The 16818-nt window shown below is 41.7% G+C and overlaps 1 protein-coding gene across 1 annotated transcript; it reads left to right on the forward strand.

Annotated features, from left to right (window-relative positions):
• Positions 1-6625: 6625 nt before the first annotated feature.
• On the forward strand, positions 6626-8352 carry LOC143988501 (RNA-binding protein with multiple splicing 2). The gene has a single exon (XM_077488122.1). The coding sequence runs from the start codon at positions 6836-6838 to the stop codon at positions 7430-7432; it is 597 nt and encodes a 198-aa protein (XP_077344248.1). The 5' UTR covers positions 6626-6835; the 3' UTR covers positions 7433-8352.
• Positions 8353-16818: the final 8466 nt, after the last annotated feature.

Genomic DNA, 16818 nt, shown 5'->3' on the forward strand with positions numbered 1-16818 from the left:
ATAATATGTCGTTTGTCGGCGCTGCACGTTTGTGCGCAATTTAAAAAAATGTTGTGTTTGGTATCCATGTATTTGCCATGAGGTCATCTTTTTTATTTCATCAAATATTTGGGCAATACAGTGTGTTTTAGTGCCTTCAAATGAAAAAAGTGTTTTTTTCCCAAAACAATTTGTTTGAAAAATCGCTGCGCAAATAATGTGTGAAAAAAAAAAAGCAACACCCACAATTTTAATCTGTAGGACCTTTGCTTTAAAACAAAAAATTATGTTTGGGGGTTCAAAGTAATTTTATTGCAAAAAATTTTATTTTTTCATGTAAACGAAGTGTCAGAAAGGGCTTGGTCTAGTGGTTAGAAGAGTGGGTGATCTGTGACATAAGCTTCTAAATGTTGTGCATAAATTGCCAGGGCAGTTCAAATGACCCCTTTTTGGAAAGTAGACACCCCAAGCTATTTGCTGTTTGCTGTGTAGGCATGTTGAGTCCATGGATTATTTTATATTTTTCCACAAGTTTTGAGAAAATTCTATTTTATCGTTTTGCACAAAGTTGTCACTAAATGATCTATTGCTCAAACATGCCATGGGCAAATGTGAAATTACGCCCCAAAATACATTCTGCTGCTTCTGAGTACGAGGATACCACATGTGTGAGACATGGACCCCGAAACCAATCACCGCCTTCAAGCTTTCTAAAGGCGTAAAATGGTGGTTTCACTTCCTCACTACCTATCACAGTTTCAGAGGCCCTGAAATGTCAAGATAGCACAACCCCCCCCCCCCTAAATGACCCCATTTTGGAAAGAAGCTTTTTGCTGAGAGGCAAGTTGTGTCCATGAAATATTTGATATTTTGCCACAAGTTTCAGGAAAATTACAATTTATTAATTTGTTTTATTTTATTTTATTTTTTTATTTTTTTTTACACAAAGTTGTCACTAAATTATATATTATTCAAACATGGCATGGTTATATGTGGAAATACACCCCAAAATACATTCTGCTGCTTCTCCTGTGTATGGGGATACCATGTGTGAGACTTTTTGGCAGTCTAACCGCGTACAGGACCCTGAAAACTAATCGCTGCCTATCAGTTTCGAAGGCCATGAAATTCCTATATAGCACAAACCCACACCCCCCCACGCAGTATATATGTATACTGCGGCAGGTTGGCACGGCTGCTCAAATCGCCGTAGCTATACATCATTCTTTTAAGACGCCATAGCAGGCGCGCGCCCACCCACCGCGTGTCCCTGGAGCCGATGCGCAGGCGGATGTCCACCAGCCACCTGTGATCACTCGTGACATCCCCGTTCTCTCAGGGTAGAGGAGACAGATTGTGTGTTCATACTAAGCAGGAACACCGATCGGTCTCCCTAGTCAGTCCCACCCCCCCTACAGTTAGAACACACCTAGGGAACACAGTTAACCCCTTGATCGCCCCTAGTGTTAACCCCTTCCCTGCCAGTGACATTTATACAGTAATCAGTGGCTATTTTTAGCTCTGGTCCCAAAATAGTGTCAAAAGTGTACGATCCATTTTGCTGGCTCCCAGACCAAATTGACATCCTTTTTTTCCCCACACATAGAGCTCTCTTTTGGCAATATTTAATCACCTTTGCGGTTTTTATTTTTTGTGCTATAAACAAAAATAGAGCAACAATTTTCCTCAGTTTAGGCCGATACGTATTCTACAAATTTTTGGTAAAAACATTTTTTAAAAATATCGCAATAAGGGTTTATTGATTGGTATGTGCAAAAGTTATAGCATCTACAAAATAGGAGTTAAGAATAAAAATGCCATAAAACTTTTTTTTTTTACTAGTAATGGTGGCAATCTGCGATTTTTATCGGGACTGCGACATTATGGCGGACACGTTGGACAATTTTGACACATTTTTGGACCATTGTCATTTTTACAGCGATCAGTGCTAAAAAATTTCACTGATTACTGTAAAAATGACACTGGCAGTGAAGGGGTTAACCACTAGCTGCTTAGGAAGGGGTTAAGTGTGTCCTGGGGAGTGATTCTAACTGTTAGGGGGAGGGGCTGTGTGTGACACATCACTGATCATAGCTCCCGATCACAGGGAGCTGTGATCAGTGACAGTGTCACTAGGCAGAAAGAGGAGATGCTTGTTTACATTAGCATCTCCCCATCCTTCAGCTCCGTGAGGCGATCGGGGGCATCCCCGCAGAATGTCCGCGGGACCCACAATCCTACTCACGGAGCTCCCGGCAGGATCGCATGCGCACCTCCAGCGGTGCACACGTGACCACGCGGCGGCAAATTCAAAGAGATGTACTTGTACCATTGGCCAACATGTCTCCATGTTGGCCAAATGTGTCCATGCACAATTTGGCCTTTTCAGGACTTTACAGTTAGAAAAATAAACCCACCAAACTCGTGTTTTTGAGAGGAACTTTCGAGCAGAAAAGACACCCAAGTGCCCAAAAACTTGTGAAAAAGCGTGAAAGAGCTCAAAAATACAGAAAAAAAGATAAAATAAGCTGAACAGAGGGTTTGTAAAACTTATACTCAAAGAAGCTTGAAGAAGCTCAATAAAAATGTTCAAAAGAGCACAAAAAAGCACAAGCTTCGTCAAGCATTTACGCAGAGAAATAAAAGCTAAAATTCCTTTAAAATCGGTTTCTTTTTTTTTGAGCAGGAGTGTGCATGAGTCCTAAGAGTAGCGCTATCTGTATTTATGGCGTAATCAAAAGGACAAGATGGACTACAGCGTTCGGCTGCACATCACAAGAAAAAAAAGCATGATCTTTCTAGCAACATTGTGCTGGGCATTTACAGACTCACCAACACCAGAGGAGCTGTTTCAGATAACCTTGTAATACTTTATACTGTCAGCAACCTACACTATGAGATGTCGCTACAATGTCATAGGGTGGGAAAAGCCTGCATTGTGAGCTGTTACTGACTTTTTACAGCTGAAGAAACTCATTTGGCTACTGCACTTAGGAGAAATAGACTGGTATGAGAAGTAGTGCAGTTCACAATATATTCAATACACCTAATTTGGGCTCTTACAAACCTATGCAATCATCTAAGGTTTTACTTTGTCTTGAATACTTAGGTTTGTAGTAACCTAAACCAATTGTATTGTATGTAGCAAATTCTTTAGCCTCTTCCAGACTAAGGAGGACTTCTAAAGCCAGAGATAGCTGACATCCTTCAATATGTAGTGGGTTGTGAAGCATAGTGGATGCAAACATGGTGAAAGTCATTGAGCACCATCTGCCTTTGATACAGCTCTCACAGGGTCCCATACCCAGATGATGAGGGAGAAGAAAGAGTTAGTGGCTGTTTCCTCAGGGTCAGAGGTTTCCTCTAAGGAGGAACCCTCCTCACCTATTTTGTAACCAAAACTTTAGATAAGTAATCATGACACTGGGAAGTCCCAGAAAATATGTTTTCTATTATGTGGTCTTTCACTATCACTACCTAGTTAATGTTTTCTTTTTACTTCACTCACAGATTTATGTAAGTAATCAGAGTTGGGTTTTTGTAAGCTTATTAGTGGGTTCACCTGGTAATTAGCATACTCCCCCTTAAAGCTATCACTTTATATAGTTAGCACCAATTATTGCACATTTTTGACATTGTCACCTTTAAGATTTGATAATATGTATATTAATTCATGCACTCATCTATTATTCACTCTTTTGAATTGCCCATATTATTCAGTTACATAGTAGGGGAAGTTGAAAAAAGACACAAGTCAATCAAGTCCAACCTATGTGTGTGATTATATGTCAGAATTACCTTGTATTTCCCTGTATGTTGTGGTTATTCAGGTGCTTATCTAATAGTTTCTTGAAACTATCAATGCCCCCCTCTGAGACCACTGCCTGTGGAAGCGAATTCAACATCCTTGCCGCTCTTACAGTAAAGAATCCTCTATGTAGTTTAAGGTTAAACCTCTTTTCTTCTAATTTTAATGAGTGGCCATGAGTCTTGTTAAACTCCCTTCCGTGAAAATGTTTTATGCTTATTGTGGAGTCACCAGTAAGGTATTTGTAAATCGAAATCATATCCCCTCTCAAGCGTCTCTTCTCCAGAGAGAATACATTCAGTGCTTGCAACCTTTCCTCATAACTAATATACTCCAGACCCTTTATTAGCTTTGTTGCCCTTCTTTGTACTCGCTCCATTTCCAGTACATTGTTCTTGAGGACTGGTGCCTCGAACTGGACAGCATACCCTAGATGTGACCAGACCAAAGTCTTGTAGAGCGGGAGAGTTATCGTTTTATCTCTGGAACGAATCTCCTTTTTAATGCATGTCAATATTCTGTTTGCTTTGTTGGCAGCAGCTTGGCATTGCATGCCATTGCTGAGCCTATCATCCACTAGGACTCCCAGGTACTTTTCCATCCTAGATTCCCCCAGAGGTTCTTCCCCCAGTGTACAGATTGCATTCACATTTTTGTCACCCAAATGTATTATTTTTAATTTTTTTACATTGAACTTCATTTGCCATGTAGTTGCCCATCCCATTAATTTGTTCAGATCTTTTTACAAGGTTTCCACATCCTGCAGAGAAGTTATTGCCCTGCTTAGCTTAGTAACGTCCGCAAATAGAGAGATTGAACTGTTTACGCCATCCTCCAGGTTATTTATGAAGAAATTAAACAGGATTGGTCCCAGCACAGAACCCTGGGGGATCCCACTACCCACCCCTGACCATTCCAAGTATTCCCCACTTATCACCACCCTCTGAACTCGCCCTTGTAGCCAGTTTTCAATCCATGTACTCACCCTATGGTCCATGCCAACAGACCTTATTTTGTACAGTAAACGTTTATGAGGAACTGTGTGAAATGCCTTTGCAAAATCCAGATACACCACCTCTACGGGCCTTCCTTTATCTAGATGGAAACTCACCTCCTCATAGAAGGTTAATAGATTGGTTTGGCAAGTACGATTCTTCGTGAATCCATGCTGATTACTGCTAATGTTACCATTCTCATTACTGAAATCTTGTATATAGTCCCTTATCCCCTCGAAGAGTAGTTTACATACTATTGATGTTAGGCTAACTGGTCTGTAATTCCCTGTGGATGTATTTTGGGACCCTTTTTAAATATTGGTGCTACGTTGGTTTTTCTCCAATCACCTGGTACCCTTCCAGTCAGTAGTCTGTCAGTAAAAATTAGGAACTGTGGTCTGGCAATTACTTGACTGAGTTCCCTAAGTACTCTCGGGTGCAAGCCATCTGGTCCCGGGGATTTATTAATGTTAGGTTTCCCAAGTTTAATTTTAATTCTGTCCTCTGTTAACCATGGAGGTGCTTCCTGTGGTGTGTCATGAGGATAAACACTGCAGTTTTAGTTGCTGAAGCCCCCCCCCCCCCCAATTCTCTCGTGAAGACTGAGGAGAAGAATAAATTCAATACCTTCCCCATCTAGCCACCATCTTTTGTAACCAGATGTCCTTCCTCATTCTTTATGGGCCAATATGGTCTGTCCTCCTTTTTTTACTGTTTACATACATAAAGAATTTCTTGGGATTTTTTTTTTTGCTCTCCTCCGCTATATGTCTTTCATGTTCTATCTTAGCCGTCCTTATTGCACCCTTACATTGTTGTCTTGTTGCATTCTTTATAAAGTCTGAATGCTGATGATGATCCCTCAACCTTGTATTGTTTGAAGGCCTTCTCCTTTGGTTTTATATGCATTTTTACATTGGAGTTAAGCCATCTAGGACTTTTGTTTGCTCTTTTAAGTGTATTACCCAATGGGATGTATTGGCTAATGCCCTTATTTAATATGCTCTTAAAGCAAACCCATCTCTCCTCCGTGTTCTTTGTTCCTAAGATTTTATCCAAATTTATATCTTCTAGCAGGGTTTGTAGTTTAGGAAAGTTGGCTCTTTTGAAATTCAGTGTCTTTGTATTCCTCTTATGTTTCCTATTTGTGTGATTTATACTGAAGCCAATTAACCTGTGATCGCTGTTACCTAAATTGCCCCGTATTTCCACATCCGTGATCAGGTCTGTATTGTTGGTAATCAGTAGATCCAGTAACGCTTTATTTTTAGTTGGTACGTCTACCATCTGACCCATAAATTTGTCCTGTAAGACATTTAGGAACTGGTGAACCTTAGATGAATGCGTGGTTCCCTCCACCCAGTCTATGTCTTTAAGGACCTTAAGGGGCCTATAGCATACTCCCGGTATAATTTTCCCCTTAGCTTCATCCCTTTGGAGCTCTACCCATAAGGATTCCACCTCCTCCCTAGCTCTCTTAGTGATGTCATCTGTCACATTCACTTGTACATTATTCTTGATATATAGGCATACTCCTCCCCCTTTTTTACCCTCTCTATCCTTGCGATAATGAGTATACCCTTGAATGGTTGCCAGCCAATCATGAGAGCTGTTGAACCAGGTCTCTAAAATTCCCACAAAATCCAAATCCTCCTCGAACAATGGTATCTCTAGTTCACCCATCTTGTCCGCCAGGCTCCTGGCATTGGTGAACATGCCACGTAGTTTAGACCGGTCGCATATTATACTATTATTGGGTATTCCAAGATTGCAACTAGGACTTGCTACTATACTTACCTTGGGTTTATGTGCTTTGGTTAAACAATCACTAATGCCAATAAAGCTCCTTCCTCCCGCCCTCCTCTTCTGCACTCTCCCCCCCTCAGCACTCACAGACCCCGCTCCACCTCACCCGCACAGACTGCACCTCACCGCTCCATCCCGCACCAGACTTGCAGCACCGGGGACGAGGAGACACTTTCTGTACCGGCAGAGGAGACAAACACCCGCCACCGTGGACTCTGCTGAGGACTCCGCCGCTGGTTTATACACAATGACTACCCTGAAGACGGACGGCGAGCACAACAATAATAACCTGGAAGAAGAGGTTCGTACCCTCTTTGTCAGTGGCCTACCTATAGACATTAAACCCAGAGAACTTTATTTGCTATTTCGACCATTCAAGGGTTATGAAGGATCATTGATCAAGTTAACCTCAAAACAGCCTGTAGGCTTTGTTACCTTTGACAATAGAGCTGGGGCTGAAGCTGCAAAGAATTCCTTAAATGGCATCAGATTTGATCCAGAGAACCCACAGACCTTAAGGCTAGAGTTCGCAAAGGCCAACACAAAAATGGCTAAGAATAAATTAATGGCTACACCTAACCCCACAAACTTCCACCCTGCACTTGGAGCACATTTCATTGCACGAGATCCATATGACCTAACAGGTGCTGCACTTATCCCAGCCTCCCCAGAAGCCTGGTCTCCCTATCCACTATACACGACAGAGCTGGCACCAGCAATCCCACATGCTGCTTTTACATACCCAGCAGCTGCTGCTGCAGCAGCAGCCCTCCATGCACAGATGCGTTGGTATCCTCCATCTGAAGCCACTCAACAAGGATGGAAGTCTCGTCAGTTCTGCTAAAAGCTCTTTGGGTTTTTTCCTCTCCATGAAGTAATGTGCCAGAAATGAACACGTGTTCGTAAAACATTATACTTCTCCAGATGCCTCTGAATGTTCGGCCAAGCCTTCCAAATGTGGAAGGGTGATAACAGTCCTTTTCAGCTACTTAAGATGAATTATTCGGCAGTCTTTCTGCAGAAAATATGCCTCTGTGGGTAACTTAAAGTCCAAATGGAGTAACAGGATGTGACTCTTGAAACCATGGTAGACATGGTACTGCCATTGCCAGACCATGTTTTATGTTCTGTAATGCTACAGATCTCCCTTCATCGCATGTTGACTTTCTGGCATGAATTAGCTATTTAAGTGTGTGTGTGCTTGTTTGAAATCTCTATTGCTTGTTTACCAATTTCAGTTGGTCTGCAATGAGACCCTGAATCTAGTCATGCAGTGATGAAAACTTGGCTTAATGTACTGTTTGGTCTACCACCTCAAATTCAAACGGTGCAAACTGAACTCTACTTTCAATCTTCTGTTTGTTTTTTTTCATAGTCTGTCCTTGCCAAATGCAAACCTATGGGGAAACAGAACAAAAGTACCAGTATTTTTGTAACTTGTTTAATAAGGAGATATTTATGCATCATGTGTTTGTGTGATAATTATTAAAAGAATATATTCTGTCCTAAGTTAATGTTCAGTTAAAAAGCTCAAATCTGTATGGTTTGTCTGCTGTACTCTATGAACAATTGTGCAATTTTGTTTTGTTGCAGCCTATTGCTTGGTATTGATGTACTTTCAGTATTATGAAAGGTTTCTGTTTGGAGAAGCAGTTTCTCTATTGATGATCCTAAAAGAATGTGATACTGGATAAAATATAATGTATTTAATGTGTGAATTTTTTTGAAACTCTATGGTTTCTGACAAATTAAAGTAATTGAAAACTGAAAAAAAAAAACAAAAAAAAAAAAAAACAAACAATCACTAATGCCCCCAATACTACCCTCTGGAATATGTTCCACGCTGACTATCTCTACCTCTTGACCTTCCCCCCGTTGCCTAGTTTAAAATCCTCTCTAACTTTTTGGCCATATTCTTTCCCAGCTGATCTGCACCCTCCTCATTTAGGTGCAGTCCATCCCTTCTATAGTACTGGTTATCGACTGAGAAGTCAGCCCAGTCCTCCAGGAACCAAAACCCCTCCTTACTACATCAGCTCCTCAGCCACTTGTTTACTTCCCTAATCTCCCTCTGCCTCTCTATTGTGGCTCTATGTACCGGTAGTATTCCTGAGAATACTACCTTGGAGGTCCTTCTCCTCAATTTAGCTCCCAAGTCCCTAAAATCATTCTTTAGGACACTCCATCTGCCTCTGACTTTGTCATTGGTGCCAACGTGCACCATGACAGCTGGGTCTTCCCCAACCCCTCCCAGTAATCTGTCCAAAAGATCAGAGATGTGCTAAACCCGAGCGCCCGGTAGACAACATACAGTTCAGCTCTTTGTTACAGATTGCCCTCTCTGTCCTTCTAAGAATTGACTCCTCTACCACCAGAATCTATCTTTCTTTTCCCTTCACTTCTCCCCCACTCTCACTGGAGTAGTTCCTCCCCTGGCAGCTAGGAGAGTCCCTAAGCTCCAGCAGTGCTGGTCCCTGACTGGTTTCACCAATGTCACTCAATGGAGTGTACTTTTTGGGATACTGCAGCCCTGGATCGGCCTCTCAGGCACTTCTCCCTGTACCCTTCCTGACTGTCATCCATCTACTCCTTCCTAGTGGCTACACTTCATTGTCTCCACCCGCCTCTGTGTTGGCACCTGCTGTGTACGTTCCTGGCTCTCCTTTAGTATGGAGGGACTTCTGTACTGGCAGTTGGTTCCCCAGATTCAGAACCTGGGCTTCCAGGGAAACAATGTGCTTACATTTTGCACAGCAGTATTCACCTTCGATCGGACAATCAAGGAACGCATACATGCCGCAAGATGTACAACGAGTCGCCTCTCCACGCCCGCCGGGCATTGTACCTATTAATTTAATGAGGAATGGGGATTATACCCTGTCCAAATTACCTAACAACTAGCTTCCTGACACTAATACTCAACAATATAATACACAGGTGCTCAACAAAACAATACACATGTACTCAACAACATACATGCACTCACAATACACAAGTACACAATACACAAGTACTAACGATCCACACACACACAAACACACTACTCAGACAACACTCAGGTACTCACACTACACAGGTACTATGACCCCTGTGATAAAAGTTTTTAACTGACCACTTAGTCTAGTTCCACTTAGTCTAAGTTCCAGTAAGCTCAAAGATGAGCAGGCTCACAATGAGTTCTACAGAATGTTATATAGGCCTCAAGCACCTGTGACCAATTAACCACCCCCTTAATTAGTAGGCAGAAGGAAGCAAAGAAAAAAAATCTGTTTAAAAAGCATCAGAAAAAGGTGTTAAAAAGCTACAAGGAAAAGGCCCAAAAATAACCTAAAAATGCAACCCAGTAATCAAGAAGCAAAACTTGTTCACTCTACACTCAAGGTCCCCACTGTTTAGCTTCCAACCAGCAGTCTGGTTGATCTTGCAAAAAACGTGGTCATTTCCTGTCAGATGACCTGTATCGGTTTTTTGGAAAATTACAAATCCCATCATTCAACCACATGAAAAGGCAGACATGTTTGAAATCCAGCCCACGGGATAACTGTTGCTGCTCCAGTACAGTAGAATTTTGAGTATACCTATAAAAAGACAGGGAGTGTGTTATTTGCAGGATTACCAGGTAATAAACAAAAGGAAAGAGGGTAGGATGAGACAGGATAAAGGGGAAAAAAAGAAAACTAATGCAGTCACCACCTCTAAGGACTTTTAGGCTGCAAAATATTACATTTTTGTTTTGGGGTTTAGTTATACTTTATCTCCCCCTTGACCCATTGCACTGATTATGTGAATTTCTAGAAATAAAAGAGAATCTGACTTTTGAGACATCACTTACAAAAACTTGAATTTCTGTGTGTTACTCCTTTCTTAGGTCATAGTTTTTTTTGTATTTAACAGTGGGTAAGGAGCAATCATTTCATACTCATAGCTTTCTACAGCAATATAATCTGATTATTTCTTAAATCCAATTACCCAAATCCTATTTTATTCTATTTGTGGAGTGATAGCTGAAAACTCCTGCTTAAGATGACATTTAGTGTTGACAAGAGTGCCAGCCATTACATTTAAATTGTAGGCTGACATACACATGTTGCATTGAAGTCTGTAACAATGATTCAGCATATTTTACTGCTTTGTCCCATGAACTGTACACTAATTATTTTAACCACTTGACCTCCAGAAGATTTACCCTCCTTCATGACCAGGCCACTTTTTGCAATATGGCACTGCGTTACTTTAACTGACATGCGCGTTCATGTACCCAAATCAGATTTACATATTTTTTTCCCCACAAATAGAGCTTTGTTATGGTAGTATTTGATCACCGCTGCATTAACCACTTGCCTACTGGGCACTTAAATCCCCCTCCTGCCCAGACCAATTTTCAGCTTTCAGTGCTCTCACACTTTGAATGACAATTACTCAGTCATGCAGCACTGTACCCAAATACATTTTTTGTCCTTTTTTTCCCACAAATAGAGCTTTCTTTTGGTGGTATTTAATCACCCCTGGGTTTTTTTATTTTTTGCGCTAACAGAAAAAAAAACAAGGTTACAGCGGGTTAAAGAAAAGCAATCATGGACTGGATGACTGGATGAAAGTGATATTCAGTGATGAACACAAATCTGCATTCGGCATGGTGATGATGCTGGAACTTTTGACAGCTTTCAGATAACTGCCTGAAGAAAACATTTCCATTTCCATAATCATTGATGAAATGGAGTTGCATATCAGGTAAAGGTACAGGGAGATGACGGTCATGACTGCTGAGAAGGCATAGGCTCATTTACGACCAACGAATAAACCAATACCTTGCCCCCCCCCCCAAAAGACACAGAAGCTGATTAAGTTGGAAATAGGGCTAGGCACAGCTTTATTGAACTTTTCAAAAGTACAACTTTCCAAACAATGCCAGTCATAGTATACCATGAGCACCCATAAAACAAACTAACATAGTCTAAGAGGTTTGTCCCTACCATCAGTGCCAGACAGGCATTAGACTGACACCAGCAGTTCACTTGAGGGAATAGCCTATAAAGTAACATCAATTGCTGGCAAGGTCAAAACCGCCAATAAAGCTGTGACAAAACATCACAACGAGCGGGAGGGTGGGCAACTCTTGTGACAGCTGAATCTCCTCAGAGCAGTTGGATGTGCCTAAACATAGCCTTTTCCTAGAGTTCAGGCTCCACCCAGTCACCTCAGGTATTGTAGCCAATCCTGAGGGAGTTTCTTAACTTCCCTTTTAGGTTCACACCCACAGTGAGGCCATGCTTCCAGCAGTCAAGGCTCCCTTTCCCTACAAGGTCGGTTCAAGGGGCCTTCATTAACTAGTTGCTGACCTATTGGCGCACCTACTGTGGCGGGAGGCCGTCATGACGGCCTCCCGTTTAAACAGGGAATGCGCGCGATCGTGCGCGCGCACCCCTGTTTCTTTGGTGGTGGCGTGTCACAGAGACACTGCTCGCCACCGAAGGGGGTGAACAGCCATTGGTTATGGCTGTTTACCACGTGATCGGCCGTAATGAAGTCACGGCCGATCACAGATGGTCACACCTCGACTGTGCACGGCGCATGCGTGCACGTCGGTGGCGGCGTGTTCCCCGGGAACACTGCTCGTCACCGACACTGGTAAACAGCGATTGGCCGGCTGTTTACTCACGTGATCGGCTGTGATCCTTTCGCAGCCGATCACTAAAATGTAAACAAACCGTGGCAACGAGATGTTACCGGGTTCTCCTCCTCACACACCGATCGTGTGTGAGGAGGAGATTGCGGTAACATCTTGTTACCACCTATAGTACACATCAAGCACACTGATTGCCCCCCCAATAAAGAGGACCTGTCACCACCCGTCATAGTACCTGTCAATCACAGTCCATCAGAGTATTTGAGTACCTGTCACAGCCCATCAGAGTACCCGAGTACCTGTCCCAGTCCATCTGAGTACCCGAGTACCTGTCAGTTCATCTGAGTACCCGAGTACCTGTCCCAGCCCATCAGAGTACCCGAGTACCTGTCACGGCCCATCAGAGTACCCGAGTACCTGTCACAGCCCATCAGAGTACCCGAGTACCTGTCACGGCCCATCAGAGTACCCGAGTACCTGTCACAGCCCATCAGAGTACCCGAGTACCTGTCACGGCCCATCAGAGTACCCGAGTACCTGTCACAGCCCATCAGAGTACCTGTCACGGCACATCAGAGTACCCGAGTACCTGTCACGGCACATCAGAGTACCCGAGTACCTGTCACGGTCCATCAGGGTACCCGAGTACCTGTCATGGTCCATTAGGGTACCCAAGTACCTGTCACAGCCCATCAGGGTACCCGAGTACCTGTCACAGCCCATCAAAGTACCCGAGTACCTGTCACGGTTCATCCGAGTACCCGAGTAGCTGTCACAGCCCATCTGAGTACCCGAGTACCTGTTCCGGTCCATCTGAGTACCCGAGTACCTGTCACAGTTCATCTGAGTACCCGAGTACCTGTCACAGTCCATATGAGTACCTGTCACTGCCCTTCAGAGTACCCAAATACCAGTCACCAAGCCATCAGAGTACCTGTCACCAGGCCATCAGAGTACCCTAGTACCTGTCACCAGGCCATCAGAGTACCCAAGTACCTGTCACCAGGCCATCAGAGTACGCGAGTACCTATTTGCAGCCCATGTCTCATAGAATATACGTTGGGATGTTTGCTTTCCAAAATTGAGTCATTTTGTGGGTAATTTCACTGTCCTGGTGGTCCAGGACCTTCAAAAGTGTGATGGGTAGGAATGAAATGAGATGTGTCATTTATGCTCCTAGAATGCCTGAACGTACTACTTCAATGTTCGGCCTCTCTATGTGACCATGCTGTGTAAAAGTCCTACACATGTGGTATCGCCATACTCTGGAAGAGTAGCAGAATGTATTTTGGGGTGTAATTTTTGCTATACACATGCTATGTGTTAGAAATATCTTATAAATTGACAATTTTGTGTAAAAAAAAAAATGCGTTTTAATTTTTTTCCACATATTCCAAAAACTTCTGGAAAAAAATTAACCATTCAATTATGCCTCACAGATTATACGTTGGGGTGTTTGCTTTCCAAAATGGGGTCATTTTATGGGAAATTCCATTGTCCTGGTACTCCAGGGCCTTCAAAAGTGTAATAGGTGGTTGAGAAATGAGATGCGTCATTTTTGCTCGTAGAACGTCTGAAGGTACTACATCAATGTTGGTGCTCTGTATGTGGCCAGGCTGTGTAAAAGTCTCACACATGTGGTATCGCCGTACTCGGGAAGAGTAGTAGAATTGTATTTTGGCGTGTAATTTGTTGTATGCATATGCTGTGTGTGAGAAATAACCTGATAATATGACAATTTTGTAAAAAAAATAATAATAAAAAAAAATCTTCATTTTGCAAAGAATTGTGGGAAAAAATGACAACTTAAAAAAACTCACCATGCTACTTACTTAATACTTTGGAATGTCTACATTGTAAAAAGGGGTCATTTGGTGGGTATTTGTACTTTCCTGACTTGTTAGTGTCTCAAGAAATTAGGTACACCTGATGTACTGAAGGCCTGATCAGATGTGATCAATTTTCAGCGATTGGCACCATAGTTTGTAGACTCTATAACTTTCACAAAGACCAAATAATATACACTAATGTGGGTTATTTTTACCAAAGATATGTAGCAGTATAAATTTTGGCCAAAATGTATGAAGAAAAATTACTAATTAGCAAAAATTTATGACAGAAACAAAGAAAAAGGCATTTTTTTCACAAAATTTACATTTTATTTTATTTATAGCACAAAAAATAAAAAACCCACTAGTGATTAAATACCACTAAAAGAAAAGTCTATTTGTGTGGAAAAAAAGGATGCAAGTTTCATATGGGTACAGTGTTGGATGACTGAGTAATTGTCATTCAAACTGTGAGAGCGCTGAAAGCTGAAAATTGGTCTGGTCAGGAAGGGGGTGTAAGTGCACTGTATTGAGGTGGTTAAATCTTCAATAAATGCAAAAGTTTATATTGAGATTTTGGACACTTTTTTTAATTCCATTAATTGAAAGGATGTTTGGTGATGATGACATAATTTTTCAAGATGTAATCTGATGCAGATGTTTGTTTTAGAACTGCAAAGTATGTGGTGATTCCATAATATTTTCCTCAGAATTGAGTGATTCCATATTTTTGCCTCTCCTTGGTCTGCAAAAACAGTTGCAACTGACTAGTTTTTTTTTGTTTTGTTTTGTTTTTTAAGTGTTTCTTAAAGCCAGAAGGTTGGAATGTTGAATGAAAATATTTTTGAGGCATGTCTGTGATTATTTTTTTTTTTTTTTACATAATTAAACAATCGAATGAACATTTTACAAGAGTGGTGATTTCATACTTTTTGCAAGGGGTTTTAGGTCACCTTAATGGTGGAAAAAGTTCTTAAATTATTTAGCTTTGTCTGTTTTTTTTTTTTACATCACAGAAACTTGACATTTTTACAGGGGTGTGTAGACTTTTTATATCCACTGTATATGTGTGGCACTGTAATTATTTTAATAAGAAAACATCTAAATTCCTTTTACAGCTGTCACATGACCCAGAACTTCCCCTGCCTGTGGAGCTTCTAGTCCTCTGCTGCTAGTCACATGTTAAAAATGAAAAAAACAGCCTTAGGAATACAGAATAAAAATAAATAAATAATATCAATAAACTGTGTTACGCCCCTCCAGCCTGTGTCTTGGAATAAGAGGAAGGTGAAGCCTCCATTAATCTACATGTAATATCCTGCCCCAATTGTGTTTAGCTGGTTAGTGGGCATAGAGGGAGTGGGCTGTCATTTACTATTGTGTATAAGCCCACATGTGTGACTATAGTCACATGGGCTGCTCAGATGTGATAGGGAGGAAATCCTCAGCATAGAAACTCACTGAAAACTGAGCATGTGCAGAGTTGTCACCACAGCTGTAAAATCTCTAGCTGAATTGGGGACATGGACAGACGGTGGAGATAGAGAACAGCAGGATCAACAAGTTTTTTGTATAATACAGAAAACAAATCTTATAGTGACTGAGTGCGTAGGGACAGCATGTAATACAGCATTTATTGATAGTTTTTTAATGATGTGGGTTTAGTGACACTTTGATCATACACAGTCTGGTACAGCTACACTGAACTGGTGACCAATGCTGTTGCTGTATACCTTCCCTGAGTATCCTTTGCCGACTCACACAAGAGCCACGCTTGAATGCAGCCTCTTGCATTTGTGGGCAAAACTCACCTGTTTGATACCTCTATTGGGCTGCCTGTTCTAAGCTTCCAAGGGTTCCTTTTTTGCCAATACTGTCTCTCCCAGTGTCACCACATCTACAGTGTGACTTCCAGTGCAACTTTCACAATGTAAAATCTCTGTTTTACAAATATACATTTAATATTATCTGACAAGATTCCCAAAGCATTATGAGTTAAAGTATAACTAATAAAATCTAGTGGGATTGGCGTGCGAATAAAAAAAACTTGGATATGTCCAATCCACTATTGAAATTGCACAAAAAAGTCTCAATAAATATTTTATTGAGACATCATGAAGATAAATGACAAACAGTGCCAAAAAAGACATATATAGTGTAACATCAGATAGAAACAAATGTAGTTTGTGATACAAAGTACCCCCCCCAAAAAAATGTAATGTATGTCAGACAGTGGCTGGCCTTGTAGAGCTAACGGGCTAGTCTAAGCGCACACAAGTGTGGACACCTTACGTGTTTCAGACCATTGTAGGTCCTTCTTAAGAGGTTTTTAAGTCATATAGGTAATACATTCTACAATGCAATCTATATATAATATTAGTATAATTGTAACATAAAAAACAAGAATATATATATATATATACATACAGTAGCACCCACCACATTTAGGTGGGTGCTAAATAGGTTTCGATAAGGTAAGTGTTAGGTAAATTTAGCCAGGGCCTTACACTTTTAGGCCTGGCTGTTTGTTTTGGGAGAGGGGAGTGACAGAGTAGAGGGGAGTGTGGCCACCTACACTCTGACCCAGAAAGAGTCCCCTTTACCTTCCATTGGAAATGTTCTGGAAGGGAGGTGGACTTGGGACTGGGGTGCAGGCAGCTTGTATGGAAGACCCTGGACCAATCATTAAATTGCATTGGCAGGGGCAGGTCTCGCATAAAATCTTGGGGTCACATGCTTCCAGGAGATGGGAGGAGTCGGAAGAAGAGAAGGAGG

The sequence above is a fragment of the Lithobates pipiens genome, unplaced genomic scaffold (genome assembly GCF_037356315.1).
Source record: "Lithobates pipiens isolate NorthernLeopardFrog02 unplaced genomic scaffold, aLitPip1_a1.2 Scaffold_18, whole genome shotgun sequence".
NCBI lineage: Eukaryota > Metazoa > Chordata > Amphibia > Anura > Ranidae > Lithobates > Lithobates pipiens.

Bases quoted from the DNA above. Each gene is read 5' to 3' on its own strand.
- LOC143988501 (XM_077488122.1), top strand. From the start codon at position 6,836: ATGACTACCCTGAAGACGGACGGCGAGCACAACAATAATAACCTGGAA.